Source organism: Corvus hawaiiensis, chromosome 4 (genome assembly GCF_020740725.1).
Source record: "Corvus hawaiiensis isolate bCorHaw1 chromosome 4, bCorHaw1.pri.cur, whole genome shotgun sequence".
Classification (NCBI taxonomy): Eukaryota; Metazoa; Chordata; class Aves; order Passeriformes; family Corvidae; genus Corvus; species Corvus hawaiiensis.
The window spans coordinates 18,320,734-18,341,488 of record NC_063216.1 but is presented as its reverse complement, the minus strand read 5'-3'; the positions used below and the strand labels follow the sequence as shown (position 1 = coordinate 18,341,488).

Sequence of the window (20,755 nt, the reverse complement as noted above, 5' to 3'; positions counted from 1 at the left end):
TGCCTGATCCTTCCCCCTCCTTCCCCTTTTCGTTTTCCCTCCCCCAGGCTGGGCCCAGGTCTGCCAGAGGGACCTTTTCCTTATTTGTGGACAAGCACAGCTGGGTGAGCTGCCCAGAGCATGCAGTGCTCTTTGCTATGATTCACTCTTTGTTTTGCCAACATGTTATTTTTTAGAGAGTGGGTAGCACATTCCCCTGCTATCTTGGGATAATTTTATAAGGCAAGTTTTAATGGAGTTTCTTATATCTAAAGAACAGTGCCTTTACTATGAATTCTGGAGTGCCTAAGAATTTGGAGCTGGAGGGTGGGAAAGAGGAATATATATTTTTTAAATTTTCTTTTTGAAGTGAGTAATGATTTGACCTGCTCTGTTTCAGTACATGTTACCATGGCGATGACTGCAGGGACTACAACATCCTTTCCCATGAGTAACCACACCCGGGAGCGAGTGACGGTGGCCAAACTCACGCTGGAGAACTTCTACAGCAACCTAATCATACAGCACGAGGAGAGGGAAACCAGGTACTGCCTCTGCTTCCTCTCACCCCTCTGCAGCTGTTCTTGGTGTTTGTTCAAGGGCACTTCAATCCACAGCAATGGGACAGCTCTGGGAAGTTTCTCTATATGTGGTGGCAGGGAGTGAATTCCTGGAGGGCACAGGCTGTCTTTGGAGGGACCTGTGAACATCCCAGTCCCTGAGTGATCAAGGACCTCCACGTCTGATGTTTTCATGCAATTTACCTCCTCAGAGTTACCTTGTAGAAACTGCTCTGTGCAGAGTCTTATTTTGCAGTACATGTGAGGTTTCCCCTTCCATGTGGGGTTGAGGACCTCTGATTCCTCTGCATGTGCCCCAGGGAATGAACTCTGCAGAGCTGCTGAGGGGTGGGACCTTGGTTTGGGGTAAGGCAGTGGCTTGTGGTGTCTGTTCCTGCTCTACACCATGGAGCTCATGCCAGGACTCCTAAACCCTGCAGGAGGGAGTGTATAGGAGATGGGGAACAGGACTGAGAGGTGTTTGATGGGGTGATGGGGCAAGGAAAGGAGGCAGAGAGCTGGTGTGGAAATCGGGGGAAGCAAAGAAATAAGGGGTTGATGCTGGAGGGTTTGAGAGGCTCTTGGGTGGGCAGGAAGACTTTTGGGAATAATGTAATCCTCATCTGTAAATTCTGCTTGGGTGGTGCTGCCTGGTACTCCTTGCATGGGAGTATGTGATGGTCATCACCAGTCACCTTCTCCCAGCAGTGCCCAGTCCTGTCTCTGAGGTGGTGTAAGTGCCACTTGAATTAAGTGTCAAAGCACCAAGTGTTTGATTATAATGAATGTTGTGTTGGATTGTCATCATTGTGTGAAATTATCATTCCCCTGGTAATATGTTTTTAATTGAAGGGTTTTCAGTCAAGCAGCAGGGTTTCTCTCTTCATCATATTTAGTCATTATTCCATGTAATGGAGTTGCTTCTAGTTAGGAGAATAGACTGTCTATCAAGGGCCTTTAATTTAGAGGATCCTGCTGTACTTGCCAAAGTGCAGAGAGGCACCAGCAGCCTCCAAGCCTTTGAATTCTTGCCTGCTGCTGGGGGTAACCAGCCTTCAGAAAGCTGCACCCTGGCAGCTATAAAGGAGCATCCTGTGGGTGGATAAAAAGGGGTCCTGCAGCCACACTGCCATGTGCTGACCCACTGCCACCTGTGGGGTATTCCCAGGCTTTGCTCCCCACTCAGAGCCTCCCAGCCTGGCATGGCACCAGTGGAAGAGTTGGAGCTGTGAGCCCTGCCCTGGCCAGGACACTGGGAGGAGAGGTGGTGCATCCAGGGGAGTAGGGTTAGTTGGCATGGGAGGAAGGGGGGCAGGACCAGGTGTGTGACCAGGGGGAGGTGGTCACACAGAGGGGATGGAAGCTGGAGCGGACTCGGGTGTGGGAGATGGAGCTGAGATAGAAATGGTGAAAAAAACCCATTTTTATTCTAGTTTGTAATCCTAATGGATAAAAACAGCTTTAATTCAACAAGATGTAAACATTAAACATCCTTTTTCATGTATGTTTAATGCCTGATTCTGCAAATACATAAGCATGTGCTTAAATTTGCTTCTACATTTTCCACAGCTTTGTTCACAGATGAGTAACTGGGTGGAGTGGGGCTGTCTGCCTTCAGATTTCCATTTGAGGCAAATTCTTCAGTAACTGGAGTATGTGAAGCAAAGGTGTTGACTTGCTGTGGTGTTGTGTTTGGTTTTAATAAATAATAAAAGGTGCAATCCCCTATTTCTCCCCTTGGCAGGCAGAAGAAGCTGGAAGTGGCTATGGAAGAGGAAGGCCTTGCAGATGAGGAGGTAAATACTGCTTTAAGTAACCTTACAAACTGCTTTGCTTTTGTCCCACTGCTTCAAATGGGCATTTGAGGAGCTCACAGAAACATCAGCCAGCATGACAGTAAGTTTTATTTTGTACATGAATGTTGCCCCTGTCAATAACCTGTTTATTAGGGAAGCTGGGAATATGCTTGACTGATACTTGCAAAGCTTTTCATGCTACCTGTAGTTCTTATAGCAAAAGCAAGTATATAGCAAGCTTTTCAAATATTAAAATTGTTTGCTATTGTATTTGGCAAGAAATAAAAAAATGTGGCATGTGGTTAGAAGTGGGTAGAAAGCAAAATGCTGCACCAATTTTTCTTGATTTAAACAGTAAACCGTCACACTTTTGCTCCGTTTGGACACGGATGAGGAGGGATCTCAGTCTGGTTGCCATCTCTCAGAACTTTGGTCAATAAGTTGCTTTTCTGAGGCCCATTAACACCATGCCTGCCTTCAGGATAGGCTGGGAAATAAGTAGGAAGAGTGTCTCAGTCCTTTTTGAGTTTTTGTGACTGCTGTAACTAGTGGGAAGTGGGAAAATGAGTGTGGGTGTGTATTGCCATCTTGTGGCTTTAAGGGATGCTGTAATCCCGGCACAGAGTCTGGCAGGTGCCTGATCGAGGCTCCTCCTTAGCAGTCTCTGAGATCTCAGCATTTTTGGGAGCAGCGTTTGTCTTCTCTCAGGGTGAATCCCGGTGACATTTTCATCAGATGAAATATATGATGGAATTGGGACAGATTTTTCTTTCAGAATTGAGTGCCTGCCTGCCATAAACCAAATGGACTTTGTTGTAGATCTGTAACCAGGACCTCTGCTGCTTGCTAAGCTCCTTGTTGCCTGTCATCACTCTTTTTGGTGGGGTACAAGTTTCAGCTTTTATTGATCCTTCATGCTGCCCAAAATGAAGAGTCCTTGTCTCAGGCAGTGACTTTGGCCTTGGGACTGATACACTGTGGACCAGTATGATAGTTTTTCTTAATTATTTTTCTTCTTTTTTTTTAATAACTAAGTAATAAAAATAAAATACCACCACCTACCAAGAAAAAAGGTGAAACTGTGCCTGAGGCTTCTATAGAAAAGACCATATTCGAGGATCATACTTGGAGAAATTCAGAAAGAAACGTAGAAGGAGAAGTTTTTCTCCTGTTGGGATTCCAGAGAAGAACTTCCCAGGAAGGGAGGGTGCATATCTTGACTCTCTACTGCCAAATGCTTGATGGATTCCTGTGTTTGTGTCCTCAGAAAAAGCTGCGCAGGTCACAGCACGCTCGCAAGGAAACGGAGTTCCTGCGGCTCAAGAGGACCAGGCTCGGCTTGGATGACTTCGAGTCTTTGAAAGTCATAGGAAGAGGAGCATTTGGGGAGGTTTGTGGCATTCTTGCTTGAACAGGAGATTGAAATGGGACCGACCACTGTAATGAAGCATTTTAATTCCAATTTAATGAATTGTTTTATTGCAGAACGGTCTCTATTTGTGTCATTCTCCAAGCGTGATAAATGTAGTGATTAATCACATGCATTGATTTCCCAAGGCTTCTGGGAAGATGCTTAGTTTCCCATGGCTTCCCACACTGATGTTGCCCACATGGCCCTCTGAAATTACGGATTTGCAGTGGCACAGCTCCTCTTGATAAACCTCCTTTCTGCCCTGTGTAACATCAGTTATTTCTCCTCCTGAATTTTAACCTACACAGTCCAAGTTACCTGGAATTCACTGTGCCTGCTGACTTTTCCTCAAACAGTAACTGTTCCTCCCTAGTGTTAGTGTTGTACATGGTGCAGAATAATTCCTTTTTCAGTGTGTTTTTAATTTAACAAGAGACCTTTTCCATGCCTGGCAATTGGGAGCTGTCCAGTGGATTTCTGAGGCAGAGAAGACTGACTGGGCTCTCTCTCTCATTCAAGGTCCGCCTCGTTCAGAAGAAGGATACAGGTCACATTTATGCAATGAAGATACTGAGAAAAGCAGATATGCTGGAGAAAGAGCAGGTTTGTGATCTATAAGTCCCCTAAACTTCAAACTTACCCTGTCAAGAAAATATTTTCCACCTTTGAAAGCCCCTGTAATGGTCTGGCAGTCCAAAGGGTCTATGAGTTGCTACCACAGCACAAAAGAAGCAGAAGTTAGGAAATAAGGTCATGTAACTGCATTTTTAAAAATACTTTATTTACAACCAATTTGCAATAGTGACAAAGATTTTATTTTTCTCCCCTTATCAACATGGAGCTGATAGTACTGAATCTGTAAAACTGCATTTCAAGGAAAATGCTTCTGGAAAAAAAATCCTGTGCCAAAGTAAAAACAGAGGTATTTAATGCTTTCTGTTCAAGAAAGCCAGCAGAAATCACATTGTTCATCAGCTTTGTCTTCCTTGGATTTGCTTTATAGTTGGATCTAATCTTGTTGGGGGTTTATTTGCTTTGATTTTGTTTGGTTTGGTTTTTGCTTTTACTTTTTAGCTAACAATTCACTGTGAGGACACAGCAAGTACTTTAGCGCCACAAAGCAAAGAAATCAAGGGTGGGTGTCTCCATAGATAAAAGAGGACTTTTTTCATACTAGACCAAACCTTACCTATCATTTGCACATCATTTTCCTGCAGTAGTGGTACTTTTCATTTTCCTGGCACAGATTATTTTGTCTCCTGCAGCCCATGCCCTGAATTTAGGGAACCAGAGGAGCAGCATGGTGTGCAGAGCAGCCAGGATTTGTGTGGTGCTGCCCCCATTGCCGAACCTGATGTGGGAAGGAGTCCGAGCTTGTGCTCTACATTCAGTTTGGGACAGTGATCTTCCATGGAGAGTTTTTATCTGCTGGAATTTTCATTGCCTGGCTTGTTCCATGGAGAGCAAGAGGACACACACATAAAAAAAAGAAATCTAGTATTTTTTTTTCCAAGCATGGCAGCACTGGGAGAAATCCTGGCTATTTTGAAGCAAAGTTTTCTTATTGTATTTTAGAGCTGCATTGAGGAGTGGAGGGTGGAAGGAAATACTTTCTAATGAGACTAAATAAAGGCAGATAAATCCCAGCTGGAGTGTCTCCTGCAGAGGGAGAACCTTTGTCCCATGCAGCCTTGTGACAAGATTCGTGTAAAGATGTTCCTCACCAGCAGAACTGGGGCAGAGATGCAGAAGACTGTTTGCTGCTTTTCCTACAGCTGTCAAGAAATATTTTTCCATGCATATGTCTTTAATTTTTCCTCCAGGATGAGGGTACATTGTAGTGAAAACACACACCCCTCCTCCAATCTCCATTATTCTTAATTTCCAGCAAATTATGGGGTAGCAGCTTTCCATATATTTTCCAAAGCCTTAGCTGGAACCAGCATATCCTGAGCAAGGTCAGATATTCCTGAACTCACTTGCACTTTTTCCACCAGCTCTGTCAGTTCTTTCTAACAAACAGAACCATCTTAACAAGCTGTGCTTTGTGTTTCTAGAGAAACCCTAGGATCTAGTAAAAAAGAATGGAAAATATGAGCATGGAAAGAGCTAGGAAAATAGTTCCTTGGCTAAAGGTCATGAAAAGATGCGGTGGAGCTAAGAGTGTAATGTGATGTTCTTTGTTGAAATATTTCAATATTTGTCCTTTAATAATAATAATTTAAAAAAAAATTTTAGGTGGCCCATATCAGAGCAGAAAGAGATATTTTGGTTGAAGCGGATGGAGCGTGGGTAGTGAAAATGTTTTACAGCTTCCAGGATAAAAGGAACCTTTACCTGATCATGGAGTTCTTACCTGGAGGTAAGCTGGGTGCTGTGGCATCAGGTGATAGAGGTACTTCTTCCTTAGCTTTTGTTGGCAGCTTTATAAAATGTTAGAAACAAACATGCTGTATAATTTGTGAAAATAAAAACGTTAACATGCTTTTAAGTGAAGTTCCAGTCATGTGACCATTCCTGATTTTTAGGAGAAGGAAAAAGGTTGTGAAGTGGTATTAAATAGACTTGAATTAAATAATTAATCTAATAGAAATTTCTGCTTTTTACAGCTGAAGCTATTAACAGTAAAATCAAAACAAAAGCCTTTGTTCAAACAGTTTGTGCAGTAAATTTAACGTGTGTAAAAATCAACTCTATTTTCCTGGGCTATTCAATTAAAATTCCTGTTTAGGATTTTCAACTAAAAAAGTAAGTTGGGTTTGTAGGTCCTTGCAGTAATAGTTTTATAATTAGTAACTATAAGGCTAGTTACAAGGTTAAATTTGGATTCTACTGGGGTTTCTTATAGTCTTGTGATTCACATCAGGCTTGTGATTTAAAATGTTCTGATCCCTAAGCTGTATTTTCTTCTCTTTGATGAGGTGACATGATGACCTTACTAATGAAGAAGGACACTCTATCAGAGGAGGAGACCCAGTTTTACATTTCTGAGACAGTGCTGGCCATCGATGCCATTCACCAGCTGGGATTTATCCACAGGGACATCAAGCCAGACAACCTCCTGCTGGATGCCAAGGCATGTACTGGGCTCACCAACTGCTGGTGCTTCCAAGATCTCAGGCTGCACATCCTGCTGCTGAGCAGTGAGAGCCACTGGTGCCACCCCAGAGATTTAAACTGGCTGGAGGGAAGGCAGGGAATGGCCACTGTGTTTTCCTTGGAGAACACCAATATGCTTAAACAAAGCCAAATCCTACTGAAAAGCCTTTTAACTATTTAAGGCAAGGCTTTTAAGGGAGAAAACCTACTCAGGGTGACCAGATGCTCATATTCATACACATTAAAAGGTGATACTCTTCCTTTCATGCATCTTGAAGTAGCTATGGACAATTCAGACAATGCTAAATGTTCAATTTCTACAGTTACATTTATTTAATCACCCACTCACCTGTGGAAACTCCCTCAGTTAGACTGACCATTCTGGCCATGAAATGCACTCAGTAAGCATCACAGAATCATGGAATTATCTAGGTTGGAAAAGGTCTTTAAGATGATGGAGGCCAGGCATTATCACAGCATGCACAGGTCTGTCAGGTTTGATGGGTTCTATCTAGCACTGATGTCTGGGAACCTGATTAAAGCCAAGGTTACCATCAAAACAAAGCAAAGGAATTTTGTCCTGGAGGCTTTCTCAGTCGAAGTGGTGTCCAGCTCAAAACAAAAGCAGGCAAAGTAGCTGCCCTCAGCTGTTGGGAAATTGTCGGTATCACCATTCCTGGGAGGCCACAGCCTGCTGAAGAGAAAATAGACCCTTCCAGAACAGCAAGGTTCAGTCATTGCTTCTCTGCTTGTCCTGTGCCTGTCCATCATGGCCTGAGAGGGCATGTGCAGTGATTAAAAGTCTTTTTTTCCAAGCACTACCTATCTAAATAAGGGTTTCACATTCTCTGATGATTTTTTTTTTTAGGGTCATGTAAAGCTGTCTGATTTTGGGCTCTGCACAGGTTTAAAGAAAGCCCACAGAACAGAGTTCTACAGGAACCTCACACACAACCCACCAAGTGACTTCTGTGAGTATGAGCTGTCCTAGTTTAACATGTAAATGGTTTTGAGCTGCAGCTGTACATTGTACCTGTGTTTCTGCTGGGATAAGCAAGATGGGGCAGGCAGATTGCATTTAATTGGAAAACTGGAAATGCTTGTTCCCTGGGACATGGGAGCATTTCACAGGCAAGAAATTATGATTTCTGCAGTAATCATGCATTTTTGCACGTTCATACACAGATATGAATGCACATAATGTAATGTATCTATATTTTAATGTGTTTTTCATAGTGCTAGTGAAGTTACAGAACTGCTCTTTCAGGAGGGACATGGGTTTCATGTGCCAAAAGACTGAAGTCAGTGACTTCAGTCTCATGAATCTTTTCAGAAGCTGATCTAAAAATTTTAGCAAGTTCCAATTTAGAATTGCTGATGAGGTGTCCTACTTACATGAGTTTCAGCTGTGCATTGGACAGTAATTGTTCTCATGTTCCCATTTTCAGTTATAATCAAGTATTTCTTTCCAGACTAAAGGATTCTAAATATACAAAATAGTTATTTAAAACTGGAACCCTATAAATGTTTTTTCTCTTCATTCTCACAAATGCAATTGTTATTTAATAACTATTTTGTAAATTAGCATTTCAGAATATGAACTCAAAGAGGAAAGCAGAAACATGGAAGAAGAACAGGCGACAGCTGGTGAGTTAATTAAATAATGTATAATTTTTGTTTTGCTTTTAAACTATTTACACAAAATGTTAAACTAAAACTCAGTGCTAGTGTTCCTGGTTCTTAAAACCTGCAAGGCCCTCATATGTCACTCTCTACAAGCTCCCAAAATGACAAATAACTCAAAAGAAGGGGGTCCAGGTTGGAATAGCAAGACCCTGCTCTTCTCTATGCCTTTGTTTCCTTGTGAGCACGTGGCCCAAGACCTCAGGTGTCAGCAGCCACGTGGCCAAGGTGTGTCTGGAGCTCTCTGCAGCACTGACCTGGTGTGGGCAATGTGGACTCCTGGCTCTGATTCCTGCAGCTTGGTCACAAGCAGATGTGTGGCTGCGGGATTCCTTTCTAGAGAATTGTGGGGAATTCCCATTCTGCTCAATGGGAACGTGGTGGAAAGGCTGTGGGAGGGTGTTGGCACTGGAGTGCTCCAGCCTGGGTTTGTGATGAGGAGTGGTCACGTAATAGGAGAAGTTGTGGCATGAAGTGATTTTCACCAAAAAAACCTCAGCTGTCAAATTTTGGAACCTTTTATTTTTCCACACTCTTTTTAAAAAGTCATCTACTGCAGTATTCCTAAAAACCTTCAGGGTTGTCTCTTCTTTCCTCATGAGACATGAGATTACATTGCAACCACCACACTGCCTCATGGGGCTGTATTTCACAGCCTTATTCCAGCCTGGAATTAGATCCCTGAAAAGACACTTTCTCAAGTCCAGTGAAGGCTGATGTGGCAGAACTGTGTGGTGAAGAACAGTCCCACAGAGACAGTGAAAGGCCAGAATGACAATTTGCATCAACACTGTTGGAAAAGGAGCCACGTTTTCACTTTTCCATTGGTTCAATCCTAAATGTCTCGGGTCTGTTCAATCCAACAAAGTTTCTTTATGGTCAGACAAATGAAAGTAAAGTATTTTTGTGGGAACACTGCTTTTGGAGGATTTTTTTGGTCTTGAGGGGTTTTTTTGTCAGGTTTTGTTTTTTTTTCTCTCCCTCCTGCCCCATGGAAGATTTTTCACCAGTTAAGAGAAATTCCCAATACCCAGCTTGTGTATCGTGTGTGTCACACCTGGGAATCTACCACTGATTATGCCTTTAAAAGTAAACAAAGACCACAACAATAGAACTTCTTGGGTATTTTTGTAAAGCAGCTACCTGAAACTTTAGCTAAGAGGACCTTCTGATATTGCAGTTGCAATATTCTATGGTTTCATCACGTTAAAGAGGATGATTTCCATTTATTTTCGAGGTTCTCTCTGTTTATTATAAAAGAATTATAAAAGAATAATATTATTGGGATTTTAGTTCCTGTGAATTCTCTAATTAATTCTTGCTCACCTAAACAGCAAGATCCTGTATGTGAATCCCCAGGAAAAGGTATTGCAAAGTGTAAACCCACAGTATTTATCTTTTAAAGAGATTATACTTGTTTTCCAGGCATATTCTACTGTTGGAACCCCAGACTATATTGCTCCAGAAGTGTTTATGCAGACTGGGTACAACAAGCTGTGTGACTGGTGGTCCTTGGGAGTGATTATGTATGAAATGCTAATAGGTATGTGAAAAACCCCAGCTTAAGAGTTGTTCAAAGGTAACAGGGTCCATTTGTTAGAAGAGAAAACCTCTGGCTAATATTTGTTAGATTTGGGAGCCCCAGTGACAAAAGCAGAGGTCACTGCTCTTCTGGGAAAAGTTTATGAATTTTTTATTTGTTTGTGCAGGGTATCCACCTTTCTGCTCAGAAACGCCACAAGAGACTTACAGGAAAGTTATGAACTGGAAAGAAACGTTGGTATTTCCTCCAGAGGTGCCCATTTCAGAGAAAGCAAAGGATTTAATTCTAAGGTCAGTAAGAAAAACCCAATTCTGGCCTCTTGCCCAGCCAGGGTCCTCTTCCATCGGGGTAAATTCCTGTTCTGTGTGAAGGAAGCTTTATGTTGGAGGGAAGGCTGGTTTCTTCTGTCACCATCCTTGATGGCTTTTTTTTAAGTCTTTTTCTCTTTTCCATTTGTTTAACATGAAGAAATAAGCTGGAATGATCTTGATTTGTACCATGGTATAAGGAGAAAGAGAGCAGACCAAAAATAAAGTGATTAACACAGAATTTTTCTCTTCTCAAAGGGGGCAAGAAAATAACCACTCACCAGCATTTAATGCACTGAACAGAAATCTTTGGATGTTTTGGATTTACTCATTTCTTTCAAAATCCCAATTTTTAATTTGCATTGAGGTTTTTGTGAGGGTTTTGGTGCCAAGGTCAGGCAGAAATGCTCTCTTGTCCTGGGAGGGTTTAGGGGGCACACTGGTTTTGGGTTTGATATTTTTTCCTTTTTTCCTTTTCAAAGCTGATGTTATAGCCTTATACAGTTTTGTTACAGGCAAAAAGGGGAATGCTTCACAAAACTAGAATTTATTATTAGTTCAAGCAGTGCTCCAGTAACCTACAAAAACATAACAAATACAAGAAACAGTTACCCTGCCTCCAGTTAGTGATACTAACTGCTCAAATAATTCAATTGTTGCTAACCCTCATGAATAAGTTTGTGTAAAACAGTTATATTGCATTTTCGGTGTCTATTTCTCTAGTGTTCTGCTCAACCTTCCTTGTCAGCATCCCAAGTTCTCTGCTGCACAGAGTACAGCATTACTGCTGAGTATTTCTTCTTCCTCAATCCTGGCTGTGTTTGGGGAATTTTTAGAGATTTCAGTGTATTTGTTAGCATGTCTTGCTCATGCATCTACTTACATGACTACTTGAATTTATCAGTTTGTCTCCACAAGGAGAAGGGTTAAAATTGGGGCAAAACATCTTAGTTATAGGTAATCTACTAAAATGAGGTCAAAACAGGTTGGATAACAACCAGCTGGGCATTTTGGGTACTTTGTCCATTACAGCTTGTACAAGTTGGACAATGTGTGTTTTGGCTTAAAGGGAGATGCAGACAAAGTTAAAGGTATTTGTTATGGATACAGATAAATCCAAACTAAAATAAGCTCAGGTTCAGACAGAGCCTGACAAATCCTGTGGCTGCTCTGGCTGGGTGTTGTTACAGGGTTTGAGGTCTGCTGTTAGTCCTTGGGCACCACCCAGCCTGCTGGGCTGCAATACAAATAAAGGCAGGTTTTCTTCCCCAGTGACACCCAACTACAAGCAAAAGAACTTTAATTTATCATTGGAGACAGTTTATAGCCTAACCTGCTGTGCTACACATGCAGAAGATGGCTGGGATTTAATGAATTTCTGAGCAAATGCTGGTATTCCCATCTCCTGGCTGAGATACTTGAGAGGCTTTTCCAGCCAGTTCAGCATCAGTCCAGAGGAGAAGGGTCAGCCTCTCCTGTTCCCTGGAACAAATCCCTGAGGTCACTGAGTTGCTGTCAGAGAGCTTCCACCTCCCTATTTTCGTTCTTTAGGACTTTAGGCTTTTCCTGTCTGGCCTGCTCGAACAGGTAACAGTCCCCCTCTCACCAATCCTGTCTCTGTCTCCAATTTCACCTTTTTCTTCCTGCTATTTCACGGCTGCTTCTCATAAACTGACCATTTCTTCTGGGGTCTGAGCTGAGGTTGTGCAGCAGGGCTGTATCAGAACAGACCCCCCGGGTCTTTGCACCACCTGCACCTCTGAGGAGAGGGAAGGGGGAGAATAGGGCCATGGCATGTTTGGAATGGGCTGGCTCACTGGGATCCAAAATATGGCAACAGAGAGCAGTCCTGATTTACTAAGTACATCCATTCTTCTTCATTTGACTTTGAAACATGAACGTTTAAGTAGTTGAGAACATGCAGAGGAGTTCTCAGTGGTAAGGATTTAAGCCTCCATTCCAAACTGATCTTACTAGAACATGCAGCAACTTTTCACAAACCTGGAAAATGGGGATGCAGCAGTTTAGAAAAGATGTTAGTCATTGGCATCATCAAAGCTTTTTGTTTTGGGATTTAACAATGTTCTGCTTCTGGTATTTCCCTTCTCTCCTAGACGCAATGGGCTGCTTTGAGGTTACCCCAAGTGGTGGGGAACAATTGAAAGAACTTCTTGAAATTCTTGATACTGGATACTGTTGCTTCTGTCTGAATTCATCATAACATTCCCTTTGTTTTTTCTCCTTTTCCAGGTTTTGTATCGACTCAGAAAATAGAATTGGTAGCAATGGAGTAGAGGAAATAAAAAGTCATCCATTTTTTGAAGGAGTAGACTGGGGACATATCAGGTAGGTATATACACACATGTTTTACAGGGAGAATAAAAGCCATGAAAGCAAGAATTTCATGAAATACGATGTCAAAGACAATTATTTCCAATTTATCTTTCATTTTGAAAGGCAGCTACTTGCAGTAGGTGGGTGACACTGAAGGTTTTCAGGCCTTGCTGACATTCATAGAAATGATCCGAGTTTAACTGTCTGGAGATACCTCAGATTGCTCCAGACTGCCCAGAACATAAAGAAATTGTTGTAGGGTGGCTGTGGATTTAATTGTAAGTGTAGTAATTAGAACTGTGATGAGTTTACAGGTGTAATTCACTGCCTTTCCCACAGTGCTCTGTCCCAGTGTGAATGTTTTGGGGGGACAGATTCCTTGGGCAGTTTCAAAAGCCACCTTAAAAGGGCTCCCTGACTGTGGAGCTGCTAAAGCAGAGCCAGTGTGGTTTGAGAGAGAGATGCTGAGTGTCACAAAGAGGAGCTGCAGTCCAAAGGTTTTGGATGAGGTCCAGGCTGATGAGCATTGGAATTATAAAGCTCTGGCTGCAAGTGCAATCCTGCTGGGCTGTGTTTGTGAAACAGAGTAATCACAATGGTGGCTGGTGACAACATCACGGTGATGGCTGTGTGGCAGATAAGTGTGGAATGTTCTCTCCCTTAATGGGAAAATGATGTTTGCCCCAAGCCTGCCAGGAAGACACCAATAGGGACAGGGAACCAAACAATCTCCCCATGGTGTCAGCAAACAGCAGAGTCAGATTCATCTGTGATGCACTCAGTGGAACCCTTGTGCTCTGCATTAAAGGAAGTTGTAAGTGTAAAAAGCTAAGTTAAAGCTGGAACCTAATGTCTCATTTCCCAATATTCACTCTTCTGGCATTTATCTTTATTTGCAGGGAAAGACCAGCTGCAATCCCTATAGAAATCAAGAGTATTGATGATACTTCCAACTTTGATGAATTTCCTGAATCAGACATTTTACAGCCAGGTGAGACTGCCATTGTAAATTCCAAATTTCCATCTGGGACATGCCAGAATACTCCACAGATACCTTTGTTGTTGTTTATATTCATTTTTCTGATGCCCTCATCAAGTTAGTCTCTAGATCAAGTCTCTATGTTTTCTTTGAAATATGAGTGTAAACCTGTGATCTCTCATAGCTGCAAAGCCCAGGGATTTTAAGCGTCAAAGCCATTGGTAAAAACAGTTTGCACAGGTAGTGAGCACAGAAAGCAGTGGAGTTTTCTGCCAGGCAGTCTGTCTAACCAGATTCTGGTAAAACATCATGCACTGATTTGCTTTTCATCTTCAATGACTTTCGAGGTTTGTGCCAAACATAATTGTTGAGATACTGTGGGTGAGAATTTTCAGACAGTTGATTACCTAACACAGTAATTCATGAACCTGAGTGGCTCTGTAAATCACTTCAGGGTTTTTTTTAAATTGTTGATTTCTCTTGGCAAGTTGTAGGAAATTTTCATATGTAAAGGGCTTGGTTCTCTGACATAGAAATAGTCCCAGGTCGCATTGTTTTCAGTTACTTGAAGATTGGCAGATGTTTAACAGTGATTAATTGCTGTCTGTTAAGTGTAGTTGTGTTACCAGCCATAAGAATTATCCAAAAGCTGTTGGTTATTTCTTTTCTGAAATGGCTTTTATGTAATGGTGAGGAAGTTTGTCCTTTTGGTGCAAAGCAACTCATCTCCAGTGCCTAAGCTGGTTAAGCCCATATTTGCATAATGCCAAGAACATCTGTATTATCTTGGCATTTCAGACCCACTGAAAACAGTACTGTACATGTAGATAAAAATCAGAACATCAGAAATGTCAAGGGGTTTGTAATTGTGTATCCTATGGGTGTGTTAGGGGCTTCTGTCAAGGTATGGAAGCCTGATAAAGTGTGTAGATGTAATAAAGAAAAAGAAAGCAAAACAACCCCCCTACCCCCACCTTTTTCTGCTTCAGAGTTCTATCCTGAAATTGTAACTCAGACCATTGACAAAAGGCAACTGACCTGATTAGAAACACGATTTCTTCCAGGAGTTTCTGCTGACTAAGGAAATAAGAGCTCAGAGCTGTTTAGCTCTGTGAAAAGTCCTCTCAGAAGCAGCCTGGGTTTAACTGTTTTAATGTGTGTTTGCTTTTGTTTCTGAATTCTAGTGCCAAACACGACGGAACCTGACTACAAGTCCAAAGACTGGGTTTTCCTCAATTACACCTACAAGAGGTTTGAAGGGCTCACCCAGCGTGGCTCCATCCCTTCCTACATGAAAGCTGGGAAGTTGTGAAACAGAACACAACCCCCCAAAGGAAATTGCAAACACAAACCTCAGGTAGCTGCATCACCAGGCCCACTTGGCATTAGTTATCAACACATCGACTCTGGTGCGCATCGATTTCACACAGAAATTCTACAGGATTAGGATTTCTAAGACTACTACAGGAATTAGTTGGCAGTGCCAGCTGGCTTTTTTTTTTTTTCTTTTTTTTTTCTTTCCTTTCTTTTTTTTTTTTTAATATTTGAATATTTTTGTTAACTTTATTATACAAAGGTACTGGAATAAAAGGAACGTGCATCCCTTTTCCTGCACTGCCTACGTGTGGATAACGGTTAATTATGCCTCTCTGTACTGTGGCTTTGTTTGTACTGTAAACCATCTAATCCACCCAGGAGGGAAACATATCATTTGATGCAGCATTGTTGTTGTACTGCTCACCTGGTGGGGTTTAGATATGCAGTATAAAAAAACTGTCCACATTTGCAAACCTCTCTGAGCAGTTGCTCAGGGGTGTTCCATTTGTGGTCTGCAGATCCCCCATGACTGTAGCACATGGAATTATTTTAAATAGCAGTGTCCTCTGGGCCTCCTTGTGTCCTGTGTGCCCTCTCTTGCCCCCAGTGCAGGATTTTACCAGCCCTTTATCGTCATCCCTTTTGTCCCTTTTCCCACAGTGTGTGGCAGTGAGGCAGTCCCTGTGATCTGTTTAGTGGTTTTTCTGCTTTAAATGATAGTTGGCAGTATTGCTGTTTGAGGTGATGATGCCTGCTGGTAATTTCAGAAGAAAAAAGGAATCTGAATAAAAATTATCAGTATTTTTAGCAGAAGGGAAACATTCTGATACGAAGTTTTGAGGAGATGGCAGAGTTTCCAAGACTGCATTCCTGCCTCTGCTCTAAAGCAGATAATCTTTGAGCTGCTCATAATTCAAACATCCTCTTTTCTCTCTGCAAAATGTGTTCTAGAGCAGTGATCAGATTGGTGCTTTTTGGTTTTTTTCCTCCCTGAGCAGCTGCAGGCAGAAGGGATCCTGCTCTAACCTCTTCTCTCCGGAACAGCAGCCTCTGCTCACGTAGAGGAAACGGAGTGTCCCACTAGACTCAGACTCTCCAGTGGGCTCCTTTTCTTCCAGTATCTCCACCTGGCATGGCCATGGGATTACAAGGGATCAGCTGAGCCTGCAGCCCAATTTCCAGGGACCACCTAAATGTTCTTGTGGCCAGTCTGCAGGATGGTGACAACCTGGCAGTTGAGCCAGGTCTCCTTCCCCTGGGCAGAGGAAACAGAAGCAGAAATACCTCCATGAAATACCTCCATGTGCAGGCTCTGGTTTTGTTCATCAGCCCAGCAGCAGTTCAGGACTGACTTGCACTCCCTGAACAGTTTGCAGTTATCTGGTCACTGGTGACTTTCTCTGCCTCACAGGTTATCTGCAGGGCTTTGAATCTGTCACAGTACAGCAGAGATCTCTGCTGTCATTTTCTGGTCAAAAGAGCTGTACAGCAATGAACAATTCTCCAGCAGCTGAACAAGCAGAGTCACTGTTGCTGTCTCCCTCCTCTGAGCACCAGTGAAAGGCACCCTAAAACGTCTGCAGCCCCCTCCAAGTGGAGCACAGGATGTTTTGGCATACAGTAGGAAAGATTCCACTGGACAGGCTTTTGCAGCAATATGGAAGCTACTGTTATAAAGCTGTTAGAGAAATATTTATTGCTGTTAGGCACTGTGGTATCAGCTGTTCTGTATTATTTGTATGCTCTGAAAAACACAGTGGTATGTTCATCTGCTGCATAAGAGCCCATTTGCCTGCCAGATTTCTGTGCATCAGTGCCTGTGATGTGCAGGAAGTCTTCCCTGATCCAGCCAGGTTCCCTGATCCTGCCTTTCCTCCATGGTTTTGTTTCCCTTCAAGCATCTAATAACTGTTATTTATACCAAACAGTTTCAGTCTTCAGCTTCTCAAAGAGGAGTAGCCAGTGCCTCAGGGCTGTCCAGTATTACACCAGAGCAAAGCTAAGCTGAACTTCTGCCTGAATGCTGGACTGAGGTGGGAACAGCTCCTTGATCTCCCAGGTTTGCTTCCCAGACTTTACACTAATTAACATCCCTGTACTGCTGCTGGGGCAAGGTCCTTAAAAGTTCTCCAGTGTTGTTATTAGCCTTGTCAGTGTGGTGAGGCTCAACCTGTGGCCATCCAAAGGCTGTACAAAAACAATAACTCACTTAAATCCACCTTTCAGACATCGTTCTGCGAGTGCCCCAGCAGCTCCTGAGGCTTCTCAGGAAAGGAAATGCCTTTCCTAAGGCCTTGACTCCAAGACAGGGAAGCTCAGGCAGAAAAAAAATCCTGAGATGCAAACTTGGCCTCAAAAGACACTGCTATTCAAAACAATTTTCATTGGTTTTAATTTCCAGTCTCATCCATGGGGCAACGTGTGCACTGGAATTGGAATTCCTGCAAAAACCACCTTTCAGAAGAGCACAGTAACCCCATTAACGTGACCTACAAAGAAGTCTTTGCTCAAACTTGTTGAGACAAGTTCAGTTTCATGGAAACTGCAAATGTGCAGTGATACTGGTGATTTTTTTTTCCTGTGGGGCTTAGGGGAGGGCAGAGAAATACACACTTAATTTAAAGCTATCTATTAAACAATTAACGTCTGTACATACTCACTGGTTTACAAACTCGGGAAAAAGCTCAACCCTTCTATTTGCAACACTAAGGATAATACTCATTTAAAACTGCAGATGATTAATCATATCAGTGCTCACATAGGAGCTATATCCATAAGGAAACAACAGCCTGCAGCCTATCTAGCATAAACTCCTGTATTGTGGTAGTTGACTTTTTAAAATTTTTTTGTAAACATAGCATTATTTTAATCAGTAAGTCAAGTTAAACAATATTAACTACAGCTTTTAGGATGATAGGGGTTTTTTTTAAAGGTGAAACTGTGACACTGTAATGGATTAAAGAGAACAGCAGGTTAATCTACACTGGCTTTCAAAAAAAAAAAAAAAGAAAGTGCAACATATCTTTAGTTTTGTTATTTCTGTCTGATTCCTTTGGATGGTTGTGTGTTTTCCTTTGGCAATGTTTGTCACTGTGCCATTTATTTTTCTTATTCTTGGAGTACCAAAGATCCTGAAATGGCTTGATGATTGCAACCATGTGAAAATTTATTTTCTGGAAGTATGTTTTGTTAAGCTTTTGTTAAAACGTGGAATTGTGTATGCAAATTGTTATCAGAGGTTTGCTGGGACGTTTACCTATTCCTGCAGGGGAAACTTGAGTGCATCGATGGAAGTGGAGAGCCTGAATCCAAATTCTGGATCAGAATTCCCTGAAAGTGGGGAGGAAGCTTGGATTGGGAACTGCAGCTGAGCTTTCGCACTTCATTCCATCTCCAGTCAGTGTGAGTGAGTGGCCTTAGGTACAGGACATCAGCAGCGGTTGTCTCGTGTGCAGAAGGAGTTAAAAAAAAAATTGCCAGCATTCAGAAATCAAATCTTGTTGATACTGCATTTGCACTGTTCAATTTGCCTTGCTGGAGAGTTATAGAAGTGTTATTTTTATAGGTCAATTGTTCCCCACCTGAGCCGTTGGAGACAGTCTGGGATAAGGGCACCTGCTGGGGGGAGATCAGCTGGGGGCACCAGGAATGGCACACAGCTCTGCTGTCAGCTCCTTCCCTAGGGCTGACATTCCTCCTGTGCCCAGCAAGCAGGGAATGCTGCAGCCTAGCCCAGGTAATGCTTAGGAAGTGCTCTCACTTTCTCAGTAACAAGAGCAATTACAAGCGTTGTAACACACCGTACCTTGTCCTTTTACTGTTGGGATCTCACAGCAGCTCGTTCTTGGAGTCAAAATGGCAACTGCTATATTTTTCCTAGACTGTTTCATTAGTTGTGGTTGGGAAAGATACATAGAAGCATTATAAAAATTTATATGAGGCTTTTTACAGCATTTGAAAATAAAAGTAGTATTCTTTTTGTAAAGTCGCAGTTTTTGTTTCTTTCACCCCGGTGTACTGGATTTCTCCTCCAGAATGGGAGGCATCTAAGGAATTGAGATCCTATTTTGTGGATTCTCATCTTGAATTCCACAGACAATTAAACACCCCAGTGTTGTTACACTCAATCAGAAAGCAGAGAAAGCAAATACTGTTTGACTTGTCCCACCTGCACTCACGTGAAGAAGCTACTTCTCAAATGGTTACTGATCTCCAGAGTCATACCTTCCCCATAGGCTGTAATTTATCCAGGAAAGGCTTCCACAGGCAGTTGTGTCCTTTGATCCACTATAGAAACCTTTCTGTCCTACTGTTCCACTTTCCCTGCCAAGTTCAGAGCGGCAGCAGCAGATGCAGTGAAAATTGTGTAAAAAAATGATCAGAGTGGAGCAGCTGAAGGCCAAGAGAAGTGAGTAGCCACTGCCTGGCCTTGTCTGGAGCCCTCCTGAGAAGAACAAGGGGCATCCCTCCTTCCAGTCCAGAATTCCTGCTCTCAGTAAAGGTAAAAATACAACAGAATTTTGCAAGTTCTGTTTAATGGGATCACCCTTTTCTTCCCTTAACTGTGCGTGATTGTATGGCAGAGCTACACATCATAAGGAAATACAAGTTTCGTTCTTTACCTCCTTGTGTTTCCAAATCAGGTATTCCTCAGAAAAAGCACTTGAATGGAAAATATGAAGGCTATGCCTTCAGCATGAGTAAATCTCTTTTAAAATGTGATCTTAATTTAGGGTTTATAAGACATACTGCAAACGTCTACATTTTTCATTTCTTTGTTCTTCTACAAAGTGTGCCTGGTACCTAAGCAAAGCAATTATGCTTTGGGCAATAAAAGGCTTTTTCTGACAATCTTCCTAAGGAAGGAGAAGGGGAGGAGTATCCAAACAGTCTATCTTGGGAGTGAGGACGATAGTGGCTCCCAGCTCTGGACTAGGCAAGGATACATTTGTAGTTCGGGAAGTGCTTAATGTATTTGGTAATGAAGAAGGTTGTCAGGGGCTGGCCAGGGAGGTTTGGAGTCCCCATCCCTGGAGGTTTTTAAGGAAAGATTGGACGTGGCACTCAGTGCTCTGGTCTGGGTGACAAGGTGGGCATTGGTCACAAGTTGGACCCAAAAAATCTTGGAGGTCTTTTCCAACCTTCACAGTTCTGTGGTTCCATTTCTCTAAGGTAATGTGATTCATTACAGGTTTGAATTTTAAATGTCAGAGAGGTACTAAAATGCCTGTCCCACAGTTGGATTTCCCAAGTGAAAATGGGTTCTAAAGGTGCATGCAGGCCCTGTCCCCTGTGAGCCACGCTGGGTTCAGCCATGCCAGGCTCTGCAGCATGGAATGCCTGCTCCTAAAAACCACCGGGTTCCAGGTGCATTGATACTGGGACAGCTGAAGGGAAAATTGGTGTGGCTGTTACGCACTGAACTGGCACCAGGGTTTGGACACTTCATCACTCAGGAACAGTGGGTGTGAGAGGAAATGAATCTTTCCAATGCAGAGAGAGCTTATCCTGCTGCCTCCTGCTCCTCCCAGTGCCACTCCTTAGGTTATTGGAGCCCGTGGAGGTCCCTGTTCCCAGGGGAGATGGGGTGCACAGACTTCAACCTTCTCATGCTGAGGAGGGAATGAGTGCAGGTTTCTCCTTTCCCAACCAAGCCCCAGCTCTGCTAGGAACAGTTTGTTTCGGATCTGAACTGACCCTCGGTGCCATATCTTGTTTCCGTACCAGCTGCTTTAATCTGTTTCTA

At 42.7% G+C, this 20,755-nt stretch overlaps 1 protein-coding gene across 1 annotated transcript; it reads left to right on the top strand.

The window, feature by feature from the left end:
• The first annotated feature begins 379 nt into the window (after positions 1-379).
• Positions 380-18,994, top strand: STK38L (serine/threonine kinase 38 like). The gene is made up of 13 exons (XM_048302583.1): positions 380-524; positions 2,284-2,335; positions 3,603-3,725; positions 4,266-4,349; positions 5,985-6,108; positions 6,668-6,822; positions 7,714-7,816; positions 8,431-8,492; positions 9,954-10,071; positions 10,238-10,361; positions 12,630-12,725; positions 13,613-13,704; positions 14,877-18,994. The coding sequence occupies exons 1-13, from the start codon at positions 391-393 to the stop codon at positions 15,002-15,004; spliced, it is 1,395 nt and encodes a 464-aa protein (XP_048158540.1). The 5' UTR covers positions 380-390; the 3' UTR covers positions 15,005-18,994.
• The last annotated feature ends 1,761 nt before the right edge of the window (positions 18,995-20,755 follow it).